This window comes from Penicillium canescens (assembly GCF_028828765.1).
Source record: "Penicillium canescens strain IBT 15451 chromosome Unknown utg000005l_segment0_segment0, whole genome shotgun sequence".
In the NCBI taxonomy this organism is placed as follows: domain Eukaryota; kingdom Fungi; phylum Ascomycota; class Eurotiomycetes; order Eurotiales; family Aspergillaceae; genus Penicillium; species Penicillium canescens.
This window is the reverse complement of record NW_026703967.1, coordinates 183,802-196,489: the sequence shown is the minus strand read 5'-3', so window position 1 is coordinate 196,489 and position 12,688 is coordinate 183,802. Positions and strand designations below refer to the sequence as shown.

The 12,688-nt window shown below is 46.5% G+C and overlaps 5 protein-coding genes across 5 annotated transcripts; 1 reads left to right on the top strand and 4 right to left on the bottom strand.

Moving 5' to 3' along the window:
* Positions 1-275: 275 nt before the first annotated feature.
* On the bottom strand, positions 276-1,307 carry N7446_007696 (DUF3425 domain-containing protein; the record flags this gene model as incomplete). Its single annotated transcript, XM_058516441.1, has 2 exons — positions 276-778; positions 1,175-1,307. 2 exons carry the CDS (start codon positions 1,305-1,307, stop codon positions 276-278), a joined length of 636 nt encoding a protein of 211 aa, XP_058370087.1.
* Positions 1,308-2,053: 746 nt separating this feature from the next.
* Positions 2,054-3,097, bottom strand: N7446_007695 (uncharacterized protein; the record flags this gene model as incomplete). Its single annotated transcript, XM_058516440.1, has 1 exon — positions 2,054-3,097. One exon carries the CDS (start codon positions 3,095-3,097, stop codon positions 2,054-2,056), a length of 1,044 nt encoding a protein of 347 aa, XP_058370086.1.
* A 3,220-nt stretch (positions 3,098-6,317) lies between these two features.
* On the bottom strand, positions 6,318-7,528 carry N7446_007694 (FAD-dependent oxidoreductase; the record flags this gene model as incomplete). The annotated part of the gene is made up of 3 exons (XM_058516439.1): positions 6,318-6,992; positions 7,041-7,369; positions 7,402-7,528. The coding sequence occupies 3 exons, from the start codon at positions 7,526-7,528 to the stop codon at positions 6,318-6,320; spliced, it is 1,131 nt and encodes a 376-aa protein (XP_058370085.1).
* Positions 7,529-8,876: 1,348 nt separating this feature from the next.
* On the bottom strand, positions 8,877-10,415 carry N7446_007693 (Zn(II)2Cys6 transcription factor domain-containing protein; the record flags this gene model as incomplete). Its single annotated transcript, XM_058516438.1, has 4 exons — positions 8,877-9,437; positions 9,541-9,675; positions 9,750-10,280; positions 10,317-10,415. 4 exons carry the CDS (start codon positions 10,413-10,415, stop codon positions 8,877-8,879), a joined length of 1,326 nt encoding a protein of 441 aa, XP_058370084.1.
* A 496-nt stretch (positions 10,416-10,911) lies between these two features.
* Positions 10,912-11,730, top strand: N7446_007692 (dienelactone hydrolase family protein; the record flags this gene model as incomplete). Its single annotated transcript, XM_058516437.1, has 2 exons — positions 10,912-11,126; positions 11,211-11,730. 2 exons carry the CDS (start codon positions 10,912-10,914, stop codon positions 11,728-11,730), a joined length of 735 nt encoding a protein of 244 aa, XP_058370083.1.
* Between the last annotated feature and the right edge of the window lie 958 nt (positions 11,731-12,688).

The window sequence follows — 12,688 nt, the reverse complement described above, 5'->3', positions numbered from 1 at the left end:
TCAAGTATTTGGATCGGTAACTCCGCATTTATTCCATATTTCTCCATGCTCTCTTGTCGCCAGTAATCTCGCGTACCTAGGCGTGTTGCACCTACTTTCCACGCAGTTTTAGGAATATATGCCCTCTAATTATTAATAATAACAGAATCAAAAGCGCGGGCGGGATTATTCCCAATCAGTATAGTTGAGTCCAAGCGTTCCCATGCATGGAGGGGTTGAGGTTTATCTCAGAATACAACTGGCCATGGGTTCGATCTGAAGCGCATAATCAATCACTACTCCTGTTCGACCACTTCCTGAATTCTTGATGGGCCATCATGACTGAGACTTGTGCCATGCCAGACATGCAAAGCGGGCTCACCCCGAGTGCCTCGCCAATGATTTGTCGACTCAAGCAGACTCTGGCACCCTTCGACGACCCACGGCCATTTCTGCGCAAAGGCCGGAGAAATTTCCCAGCCGTGCGGGTCCCACGGCTGTCCCCATACAGTAACGCCTCCCCTTCCGCCAGCCACTTGCTGAAACCCTCTCATATCGCGACAAAGTTGAGCCGCATCGTATGAGTCCGCGCTCCGGCGTAGAAGATTATCGCGGAGGTCGGACACAGGTAAGAGATCGATCCAGGGGTGGTGAGGAATGGTGAGCTGAAAAATGGTCGGCTGCAGACTCGGAGGCAAAGAGTCGATAAATGTGGTTTCGACGCCCGTAGATGCAAAGCGAGATCGGGCTTGCCGAGACATAAGTCGCGTGGTGAGGCCGAGGGTCTTCGCATTCGCCACTAGAGCGCGTGTTATGTTAAATTGGACCAGGCTTAGCAGGGATTCTGTGCCAGGCGAGCCTCTGAGATATTCTCCATGCATCCATGCAGAGAAATGAAGAATGAAATGCTCGGTTAGTTCAGAGTCCGGTTTGCAAGCTGTGAAAGAGCTGATATCCATGAAATTGGGATTGCAAGAGCAGATGGCTAGATGGGAGCCAGAGTGAGGCCGCGGAGCATTCCATTCGCCCAGTGGCTCGTAAGGAACCACGCCTGCATCTGCTGAAACTCTTGGTGTATGTAAAGCACACTTATTTTGCCAGTATCCAGCCCTCTTTCGTTGTCCTTTAAGCAGGAGAGCATCAAGTTAACAGTCAGTCAATGACATTTGATAGCGAGCACGGTGAGGAGACTGACGAAGAATACGCTGGTTGATTCGATCTTGAAGCTTCTTCCTCTCCTTCGGATCAGCCATGCCAGTCCAATCATCTTCTGGCCTAGCGACCAGCTGGTGGGTCGTAGGTTGTACAAGAAGGTCTTGTTGACTCATTGTTGGACTTGGATTATAAAATCATCGATCGAGAAAACGGGAAATCTGCGGTTGTGGCCTTTTGTCTATGGGGTCCTTTCCACTTTACCATAAGTTCTTGTTCTGCGACAACGGAAATTTATAATCCCTGTGGCAAATGCAGATAATCAATGCAGGTACTCGCCAATGACGACTCCACTCGCAGCAAATCACGGGTCCAACCCAAACCGGGCCGACTTTCGCCCGTTTGTTCCGGTCCGCGCAGCCACCGCCTGGGTTCGCCTTGTTTCATCATACAAAAAGAAAACCACATCAGTCGGCAACTAGTCGAAGTCATAGCCTAGAGTGTTTGATGTAGAGTCGCGAATTGGGTGGTCTAGAGTGGCTTAGAAAACTGGCCTTCAGTTGGACAACTTTGATTCCTTGGGCATTATGTACATGCTGCAACTTTTGACTAAGTTATTGAGCACATAAAAACAATGGGCACTAGAATTTCCCCTGTTGCCGCGTAAGTTGAACTAACGATCAAGGTAGCTTAGCAGGCATTTGTTGCCTAGTGGACCAACTATTAGGTATCTGAGACTAGATCCTGTCTATGTTCTCGATTTACTAGCTATTTTGGTTCAGTAATGCTCCATGTAACAAAATGAAGTTAAAATACAAAATACCAGGTAGGTATGTGAAACAAATAAAAATGGAACAGGCCTCTTGTCCCATATCGTATTCATCGGCCTGGCACCTAATTGGGAGACACTGGAAGGAGCTACTTATCTACCTTTTCTAATATCGACCCTTGCGACAATACCGCCAGCGACCGTAAGATTGGATCCAGGAGCAGCATTAAATATCCCTGCGGAGGAAATATAAAGACTGTCCCGATCGAACAGAGTTCGACCTACCGATACAGAAGATGCTGATGCCAGATAGGATGATTCGACAACAACCTGCGCACTTTTCCCAGGAATATCTACCTTGAGCAGAGAGTTTTGGCCGCCGTTCATCGCAATCCATGCACTTTGGCCATCCGAAGAAACGACAAAGTCATCGCCATGTATACCATCAATGATAACTTCAATTGGACCGGTAGGTAAGCCAGTGGATAAAGAGACAGGTATCCGGCCAAATATGCCCTTGTTCAGGTTGGTGAAAAACAGATGTGAACCTCGCACATGGATCCCATTCACGGCAACTTGTAAACCCCCGGGGGAATTCTTGAGGGCGTCGTCATTGATGATTTCTTGGTATGAGCCAGTATGCGCGTCCAGTTTGAAGATTACCCCTGCCTGCGAATCTGCAATCAAGAGTGATTTCTCATCCTGGTGTGCCAATCGACATATGCCATTCAGCAATTGCGCTCTGGTGATATTGGCCACGAGTGAAACAGGTGTCGTTGTCTTTGCTGTCTTGTTCGACCCGAAAGACAAACCGTGGTCGCGCATGTCGACTTTCCAGACAGCGTTGGAGCTTGGGACTCCTTCGATAGGGGAGCTCAGATTTGCGCTAACCACATAGAAGATGTCCTCTTCCAGTTCCACAATACCAAGCAATCCGGTTGAATAAGGGATATCAGCAACGCTTATCATTGCATCCTTATGAAATGGGTCAACCTGGTAGAGTTTTGGGGAGGCAGTGGAAGTCAATAGAAGTTGGCCGTTGTGTCTGGTTGCAATGTTTTCAAAGGTCGGTGGCTGGGCAACGCTGTTGATCACAGTAAGGGCGTAGGTTGTGGTAGCATGCCATGGGAAGGCGAGAGAGAGAGGGAAGAGAGTGCAGAGCCACAATATGTATTGGAGGGTTGGACATAGTAACATTTTTGAATGGATGATTGCTTGGACAATATTGGACGTTTACGAATGATAACTTGACTCGAGTTCACTGATAGGGTCTTTATATATCGCGGGTTTACATAACCATACGCTCACAAGAAAATACCACACTACATTTTCGGGCTAGCGGCTCGAATGAGATTTTCTCCCTTTAAAGTTAAATTCTATTCCCAGGATTTCTTGATCGAAGATTGCAGAGAATTTGGCTCATATGCGGTCAATAACCGTAATACGCACCGATTCTCGGCAAATATATGCAGGTATTTGTGCTTTGGCATGAACGAAGAAGCACAACAATGTTGGTATCAAGGCTAACAATTGCCATATGAACGTAGATTCAGGAAGAGCCAATTCCCATTATGTCAGCTATAATTTGGTGGCGTTAAGCCTAGTGGGGCTGCTGTGATAGATGGAGTCTAATGGAAGTGAAGGTTATGCCAAGTAATCTGCGTGAGTCTTTCTATAAAGAATATTCCTTCTGGCGATGACGCAATGTCTTATGAAACACAAACAAGACGATGACAAATGAACAACGTTGCCTCACCCAGGCAATGTAATTTAGTTCTAAGAAAATAGTTCCACGGCCGGTCCTCCAATTTCCATGCAGAGCGGTTAGTGGATTCCGTGCTCGTCCCTCGCATGAAAATCCCTCGAATGGGTTTATGCAAACTCCGCGAAATTAGCTAACCCGATGATGTACAGCAGTGCCGCATTTTCCCAAAGTAACAGGTTTTCCCAAAGTAACAGGTAATGGGTTCTATTTGTCAGCCGTGAAATAGACAACCAAGCAATTGATGGCTCCGTGCTTCATGAAATGATTGGCCGATTAATTTAAGCTCGGTGGGGTCTGTCAGCATTTAGCGTTCCCGTTTCTTTCCATGGTCGAGTCTATGTGAACATCCAAACCCCGTCTGTAGCAAGAACCCAATTCCATTTTAGTTGGTCCTATTGTTATTTAGTATGTAACTTCTTTGGCTTACGCGGGGCTTTATTAAACCGAGAACCTAGACACGATTTGAGTTCAGATACTCAATTATGGACTAACAGAGTAGTGAATGCTTACGAAGCTACCAAAATTGTTGATTCGACTTTGATGGCAACAAGGAAGATTCAGCGACCATTTCTATTCTATTAACCCTCAAATCTTTGCCAAGTGTGCGTAAAGCCTAAACAATGAAATCCGTCCTACTGAAGGCCAGTGCCTAAGCCATTCAATACTATCCAATTCGCCTTTCGAGCTCCAAGAACAGATTACCCTCTTTTAACGGATGCACACACCATTTACAGATCAATTCCATGCTGAATTTCTTTGGACCAACTCCCCACAGTGAAAGGATCCGGTTTAGACTTGAGACTTCCATTTTCCAGAGCTTGTGGGACCAACTTGCCCCATATCCATTCACCAATACTGCTGTGTGGGTCATTTATTATCGAGTATGCAGCACTGTAGAGATAGTCGAGCTAGTTGCTCTCGTACAGGATTGCCAAATTGGCATCATTCAAAAACTTACCATACTTCGGAGCAAATCGTTCAGTAGGCTGATCTTGCGGCTGGACGCTAACAAGTTTATTTCAAGGCTCGAATCGGGGGTATTGAGTCTGCTCTGTTTGCCGACACAACGGTACGTGGCTTGATAGTTTCTACAAGCACTGCTGATCATCAGAGTTTATGCTAAACAGTAAAAAAGCGCTTTTATGTCGCCCCTGTGTCAGGCGTTCAGCACGCACCTCCTCCCTGTTTACTCTCAAGACCTACAGTACGTTCCTGCGTCATCAAGAAGATCCAGGCCTTTTCCATACCTAGGTGACTTGAATACTTAATATTTGAGGGTGTTTACTAGATACGATTCAACTCAATTAGGAATTGTGTTAACACATTGGGTTGCTCAGAAAAGGAAGTGTTGCTTTACAAACAACAATAATTTTGGGCTGGGCCAAGTGGGCATTTCGGAGTACACTACTCGTGAGTGCAAGAGCCCCTCAACCAGTTGCATCGCGCAATTGGGCCATTTGATATGTCTAATTATGACAACATTGTTTCGAACCCGCTGGCAACCCGTTACGTTGCCAAATTCATGCACCAAACCGGCCTGCTTGCTCAATTTCAACACGCTGAGCAAGAGTCCGATGATGAAGCTGAAGACCTGAACCTAGAGGTCATGGAGCAGAGTCCCGAAGACGCTGGGCACTCACCAATGCTTGCCAACACCGTCGAGGGTGGAGAGAACCTCGATGAGCTATTCGAATATACGGTGCCCGCATGGGCAATGAATAACAAACCACCCAATTGAGGAAGAAGTGAGGATGTCAGAGAACGAGGTCTGATCTTGCCTAGTGCTTACTAGGTATGGTCTCTGATGCGGAGGTGTGTACATGTCTCGTGAGAAGGAGAGGAAATTGGAGAGGTGGGGGTGCATCCACGCGCTCATTTTTATATTCATTGCTTATTAGCGTTGAATTTCTCATTTGTACTGCGATTTGTATGGATTTTATGGGTTTGGCTTACATGTACGGGCTGGTGCTCCCACTCTTTGAGAACCAGCCTCACTTTTTGTACTGGAGCATGATCAGGCGTACGGACACGAGTTCTTGCTTCAACCGGATAGAAGCGCCTGCATAGCCATTACGATACTAGTTAGGCTCCAACAGGTTAATAGAACTTTGATTGATTGATTGATTGAAGAGCCCCTCAGGCGAATGACGCAAACTTTGCACCTTGAGGTTATAGCAGAGTCCGTTAGATTTGAGACCGTTTATGCCACAAAAGTGTATCCATTCCAATGGCTGCAAAGCACCGAATTTCAAAACAAAGTTCCACCCACCTGTTATCTCCCTTAACCCCCTATCGGAAACAAGTTAAAAATTGTCCGCCTTGCTTCGATGACTTCTATGCCAGGCAAGGCAACAACATCGTATATATATGTACATATATTTTGCAAGAGCAAGTATATTTTGTAAAGGTTCACCCGAGAAGCAACGGAAAGGTTTTGAGTTTCCAGAAGGATCTGGATATGGTGAACCAGCTCACTCCAGAAGTTTATTGATCTTCTCAAAACACGAGCATGGTGCAATTGATATTGCTTTCTATCTCAACAGAAGTCTAAAAAGTAATTTTAAAACAACAATGGGGTGGACGAAGATCTTTCTGTGGGCTGAAAAGCCAGTACTTGGCAAAATCATGGTTCGAACCCTTAAGTTTGACAGCTCAATAGTCAAGTTCAAAGCGAACTAACGGCTTATCAGAGGCCATCATCTTCATGAAGCCTTTGGGGCTATCCTCAGCAAAGAACAACTCTCCAGATGCCACACTCCTTGTGATAACGTCAATGGCATACGGGAACATTTCCTTTTCATATTCCGCGACAGCCTGCGAGCTTACTCCGAATTGTTTAAGCTTCTGCGCAAGAATGAGCGAGTCACGCATTGCGAAATTGACACCATCGCCGACGAATGGGGTGGTCACATGCGCCGCATCTCCGATCAATGTGGCGCCGGGAGCTGGTTGCCAGTTGAGGTGCTCGGTTGGAAAATAGTACAGCGGCCAAGTGCGGAAAGGGCCTTCTGATGCATTAATCAGGTCATGCACTAATGGCATATGCCTTCCAAAATGCTCGTCCCGGAGGAGATATTTCTTCACCGCTTGTTCGTCGGATAGGTCAACTTCTCCATTTACTGGGAAGTCCTCAGGCCCTAACCACCCGAAGTCCACCCTATAATGACTATCGCCCTGGCGCTGAATCCAAATCTTCTTACGCTTTCCTGTGACTATCATCGGTCCTTGTCCTGCCAATTGTTCAAGATCTGCATGATACGAATTGCTAGGACGAACGAACAGCGTGAGAAATACCATGCCAGCGTATTGAGGCTCCGCTGCGGTCACCTAAAGACAGTTAAAAGACAATCAAGTTTTCGGAAATGCCTATCTTACCAAATGGCGAATTTTGCTTCGTAGACCATCGGCACCAACTACAAGCTTGAATCCAGATGTCGTTGTGCCATCGGTAAAGTTCAGTTGGACCTCTCCATTCTCATTCCTGCTTGAGCTCTGGACGCCTGCCGACCAGCGTATTTTGTGTTTCGGGACAGATGATAGCAGAACTCGCTTCAATTGTGCGCGATCAATCTCAGGCGAGTCACGTCCTTCTCCGAAGGGAAAAAGCTTATTGCCTTCATAGTCCCAAAGCCAATGGATGGTGGCATAGCCCCCTCTCGCATACTTTTTGAATTCCTCGAAGCATCCGGCCTCCTTGAGGACAACTTGACCGCTGCTGCGATGTATGTCTAAACACCCCCGCGAGGCGGAACATCCTCGCGGCTTCGCTCATAAACGACGTAGTCAATGCCGTACTGTTCAAGGACACCGGCGAGTGCTAGACCCGATGGTCCACCGCCAACAATCGCGATTTCCGGTACCATGGCTGCTTCTCAAAATGGTCCTGAGAGCAAATCTTGAAGATAGATGATGGGTAAATATGCAACACAATACAAATAGAGCCAAACCCTTGGATGGTTTGAAGACCTTTAAATACCCAGGAAATGAAGAAACTAGGAACCCCACTCTTTGAAAAGAAAAGGACAAGACTTCCCGCAACAAATCTGCTGCGACGTGATGAGACATGCCTTTCTTCTTTTGCTCGACTTACTGGACCAATCGCAGTATCCGGCGCTCTCTCATACTGTCGATCCCTTGCTACTGATGGTTTATTTTGCGCTACGGCCAATCATAACCTAGCGGAATAGAAATGCTAGGGTCCATCTTGGAATCTAGCTCCACTGTCGGAAATAAGTATTTTGAGTAACTTAGTGGATTTCTAATTTACACTATTGGAGTATGCAGCTCGCTTTCTGGTGTTAACTCCGCCCGAATATAGGCCCTCATCCTCCAAAAAAGGAAAAAAAAAAAAAAAAGAAACCACCTCATGGTTTTAAACCATTGCTAATCCGAGAATCTCCTGCAGGTTCCGCTCCTCTAGCGGAGAATAATGGCCAATCACTTTCAAGCTGCTTTCTTGGGACCAGACATTAGGTTAAAATCCCCGTTAATCAATAGCCTTGGCTGTCGGTCATCGGAACTGACAAGGAGAAACAGGCACATAGGCATGATCCGTCACTTTTTCCAATAGTCCAGTGAGACCATGTGGCAGTAAGCTCGCGGTTCAGAAACTCCTCGGAATTGCCTTGAAAGTTTGCAGCGGACTGGAGAAGACTAGCGCATGGTAATTTTATACACTAGAAAGGCTAGTTTTTTTTAGTAGATAGTAAATCCGGCTGAAGCAACTTTTCCCTGCTATTCGCTGTCCACACATTATACAACAACGCAAGTTTCGTTGACTGAAACTTGAATACGTATCATCACACATCATATATAGTCTAGCTACAGGCAACTCCGCCTTCCAGAAGGACAGTCAGGTTGCAATGAACACGGATTCTCCAACCAAGCCTGAAGATGCCTATGTCGAGGTTAAAGCACCTTTGTTGGACAGGAAGACGGCTATAAAGCATGTGAGGCACCCAGCACAAGATGGAGTCTCGTTATTTCTACAAATTGGGATTTTAATTGCTGTTTGCTTTCCAGGGGGGCCTGCGCTCCTTGATCCTCCATGACCTCTCTAGTCCCGGAAGAACCACGGTTAGCCGTTGGCTCCACGCAAGGTGATATCAAGATTCCATATTTATGACTATAATGCAAGAGTCATGTTCTTTGTTTGCTCCTAGGTTCCAATCATGGAAACTTACAAATCATATCCTGATTGTTAAAAGAAAACTACCAAAGTGATTTGATAGCCAGACCAGAATTTCTTAGCCGTTGGGCTTCATATTCAATTGGCTTAGCCGCGGCTCTCGAATACCTCTTCACAAATGATATTGCTCCATCCATAAGCTCCTGTCTTGCTCGATGACGAGCAGTTGGGCATATAGCAGACCCCTGTCGGTGTATGACTGGTTGGAAGTCTATCAGCCGGTAGTAGACCCTTTCCATCACGATGAGAATCAAGTTTGACAAAAAGTCGAAAACAGCGTAAAGAAGATTTGGGTAGAGAGGCTGAGTGGAGTCAGACAATGTGTTATCGATAGGTCGTGGCCATCTCTGTTCGAGATACCATGCTTCGAACTTGTCATGCTGGGTCAGCATACGACTGGTGATGTCCTTGATTTCAAACAGACAAGGTTCTGCTCTAGTCAGTTGCCGTGCCAGTACACTAGACGCTTCCGCCAAAAGCACTGGTACATCTAACAACTGGCTGCAAAGCTGCAGTCGTACTGCGATCCCGTTGTCTAAGTTGTCCATCAGGTGTCGCCAGTCCGGCTGTGCCAAGAAGGACGGCTGGTATTCCATAGTATCATGTATCAACTAGAGAATCGATTTTGGTTGCGTCAGTTATTTCCACAGAAAGAGAAGCCAGCACCATTTTCTTTGTGAGACTGACAATGAAACCCTGCTGCGATTCAAGCAACTCCCTTTCAAATTGTTCTGGGAATCCGTTAGGTCCACGTTCTTCGATAAGACGCTTCGACCCTTGGCAAAGATCAATCCATTGGCCAAAGTCCTTATTCAACAGAAGCTGCGAGAAATTAAGGTCAAACATGAACAATCAGGTTTGCCGAGTTTCAGCAAATGTGGAAGGGTCGCCCAAACCTCGCATAGTTGTAGGATTATGGACGCACACAGCGTCTCCGCATGCCGTCGTAACCGCGGGTTGTCAAGCACACCGCGCAGCGTTTGCAGACTTTTTACATATTCTTCAATGATCGCGGCGGTGGCTTTCGACTGTCCTGACATAAAGTGTATGAAGACGTTGCACATGCACGAAACAGCTGAGTCCAAAGCCGCATTGTGACCTAACCGACTAGGGATGATTGAATAGAAGCTGCCGTGGGATGCGAGAGGAAAGATTGCCTGGCTCCGGGGATTTTCCAGCAAGTAGACTAACACGGACGAGATCTTCTCACCCACCAAGTGCAAATTTAAGTCCCAAAGCACAGTCTCTTGGCTATTTGAGGGAGTCTTCGAGCAATCAAGGTAGTTCTCCTCGAAAATATACCATTTCTTAGAGTAGAGCTTTGCCATGGCATCAGTCTGGTCGACGAATTTCCATTGGCGGAGATAACCCGGACAGATCCAGCCAGCTTTCTCGCAGGCTATGCACTTGGGCTCTTCTCTTCCACACTAGTATGGTCATTATGAGATCAGTAAATGACCGACAAGAAAAAGGCGCAACAGCCCGGCCAATAGATAGTCCTCTACCTTCTTTTTCCTTTTCCGACAATTTTCGCACCCTTGACTCCGAGGCCTTCCGACCATATTATTGTCCCATGTGAGGGGTCCCTGCCATGCAGCACAATATCAAAAACGCTCCGCTTCAGGGGGTAGCAGAAGTTTGACTGGTATTAATGAGATTTGGCTAGTGGTGAACTCGGGGCTTTGAATTGATGCAAAGCTGTGACAGAGTGGATGCGGACCCTTCGGATTTAGCAAGTATTGAGGAATATCCGCGGATTGCCCCTTCTCGTATGGGCCGTGGAGAGGGCCATTGAGTCCTTAGTGTCGCTCAGAGACACTTTGCTGATCATTCGATCCTTTCCCGAGCAATGAAAGAAAGTGGATAGGTCTAAATCATTCTTTAATAATCTTTCGGCCTTCGGTAAGATACAAGCTCCGAACTGATTCCGTTGAGTGATTAAAGTGGGGGATTTCGTTCATTAAAGACTAAATAATTTCCCATCGGTTTTGGACTTGTGGCTTTTAACACTATTGATGCTCCTGTGCCAATACTACCCGTTCTACATCGGTAACCAAAATGTCCGACTGCTGCTTGCGAGGCTTTCAATGGAATGCTAAGCCTAAGGGGCGAGAGGCGACTCTTGCGGGTCTAGACTGTTATATGACGGGTTCAAGCCCTGAAGTAGCAATCTTACTGTTGCACGATCTTTATGGTTGGACTTTCACCAACACTCGGCTTCTGGCAGATCATTACGCTGAGGAGGTTGGGGCTACAGTTTACATACCTGATCTGTAATATAAAATCCCCCCCCCCCCCCCCCCCCCGCCTTCTTATCCCAACACAGTCGAGAGACACATGACTCATCATTTTAGCAGATTTGGTGGCGAGATTCACCCACTGGATATCCTGCAAGATCAGACTCAGTGGGATAAACTTGATCTCCCGGCTTTCCTGGAGCGAAACGCCAAACACATCCGAGAGCCCCAGGTTATCGAATGCGCAAAGATACTCCGCTCTCAGCACAGACGGATAGGAGCAATTGGGTTTTGCTATGGAGGGTGGGCTGCATTTCGTTTGGGAGGAAACAGTGGCCTTGTCGACTGCATCTCCACTGCTCATCCTTCTCTCCTGGAGAAATGCGAAATCAAAGCAGTTACGGTGCCAGTGCAAATTCTGGCCCCCGAGATTGACCCGATGTTTACAGATGAGCTGAAGGCATTCAGCAATCAAACGATTCCGAAGCAAGGGGTAGCATATGACTATCAGTACTTCCCAGGTCTCGAACATGCTTTTGCATCTCGTGGGGATCCTAATAATCCGGCGGAAAGAAAGGGGATGGAAAGGGCAAAAAACTCAGCCGTCTTTTGGTTTCGACAATGGTTGCTTGACGTGTGAGATCATGGTAATATACCAAGTGGCATTTCAGAATAGAAGAAGCATGGATTCCGTTACATGAGTCCGAAGTATTAGAGTCTTTTGTTGTCGACAATATCCTATAGCGCATGGTGCATGAATGAAATTAGTAAAATACTCATTCTCTGGCACTGTGTTATGTCTTGTATGTACAGTGCAGTACGGTGCGAAGGTCCCTTCCAGTGTACAACTCGTTTTCGGGCACAGGGATAAATGACTGCAAAGTACAGAATTATTCTTCTCCCCTAGAAGGATCCTTTTTGTCTGTCAGCTAGTTCGCACATTTGACAGGCTAATTTACAACCATGAGAAGCGTTGCTCACGTGGGGGACCCACGGGACTTATGGGAGTATAGGACAAAATCCTTTTAGTCCTAAGGGAGGATGGGAACAGGAAATGGGACTTATAAAGTTCCGCTCTCGTGGGAGTTTGGAAGGTCCGTGTGAGGCGCTACTGGTTCTAAAGTCCGATATGCTATAGGGATATCTTTTTGGTTTGGCGTATTCTCTTGTCTTTATCTCGGATGACATCCTTATTTGCCTGCGCTCTGAAAACATATTCGCTTTTTCTAAATGTTTGCGGCGTTTGTCTTTGGTGATATTGTCTTATTGAGCAAAGAGTTTCCTACCTATGATTGAGCTATTACCGAAGGAAATGCTAGGATAGGACTAGAATCCTGAAACAATGAAGGAGAAGGTAAAGACAAACTGTGTGGGTGGTACAGCGATGGGATAAAGCTTCAATTATATCTAAGATTTGACGTACGGTACGGCCCGTACGGGCAACTCCAGATAAGTAACAAAATTGGGGTAGACGTGAGTGTTTTGCCACTCGGCTTGATATAAAATATCTGGCCCAGGAAGAGAAACATATGATAGATCGTTCCAAGCATACCGTCATTAACAGGACTCTAGGGACAACCCATCTTAATTTCATCTGT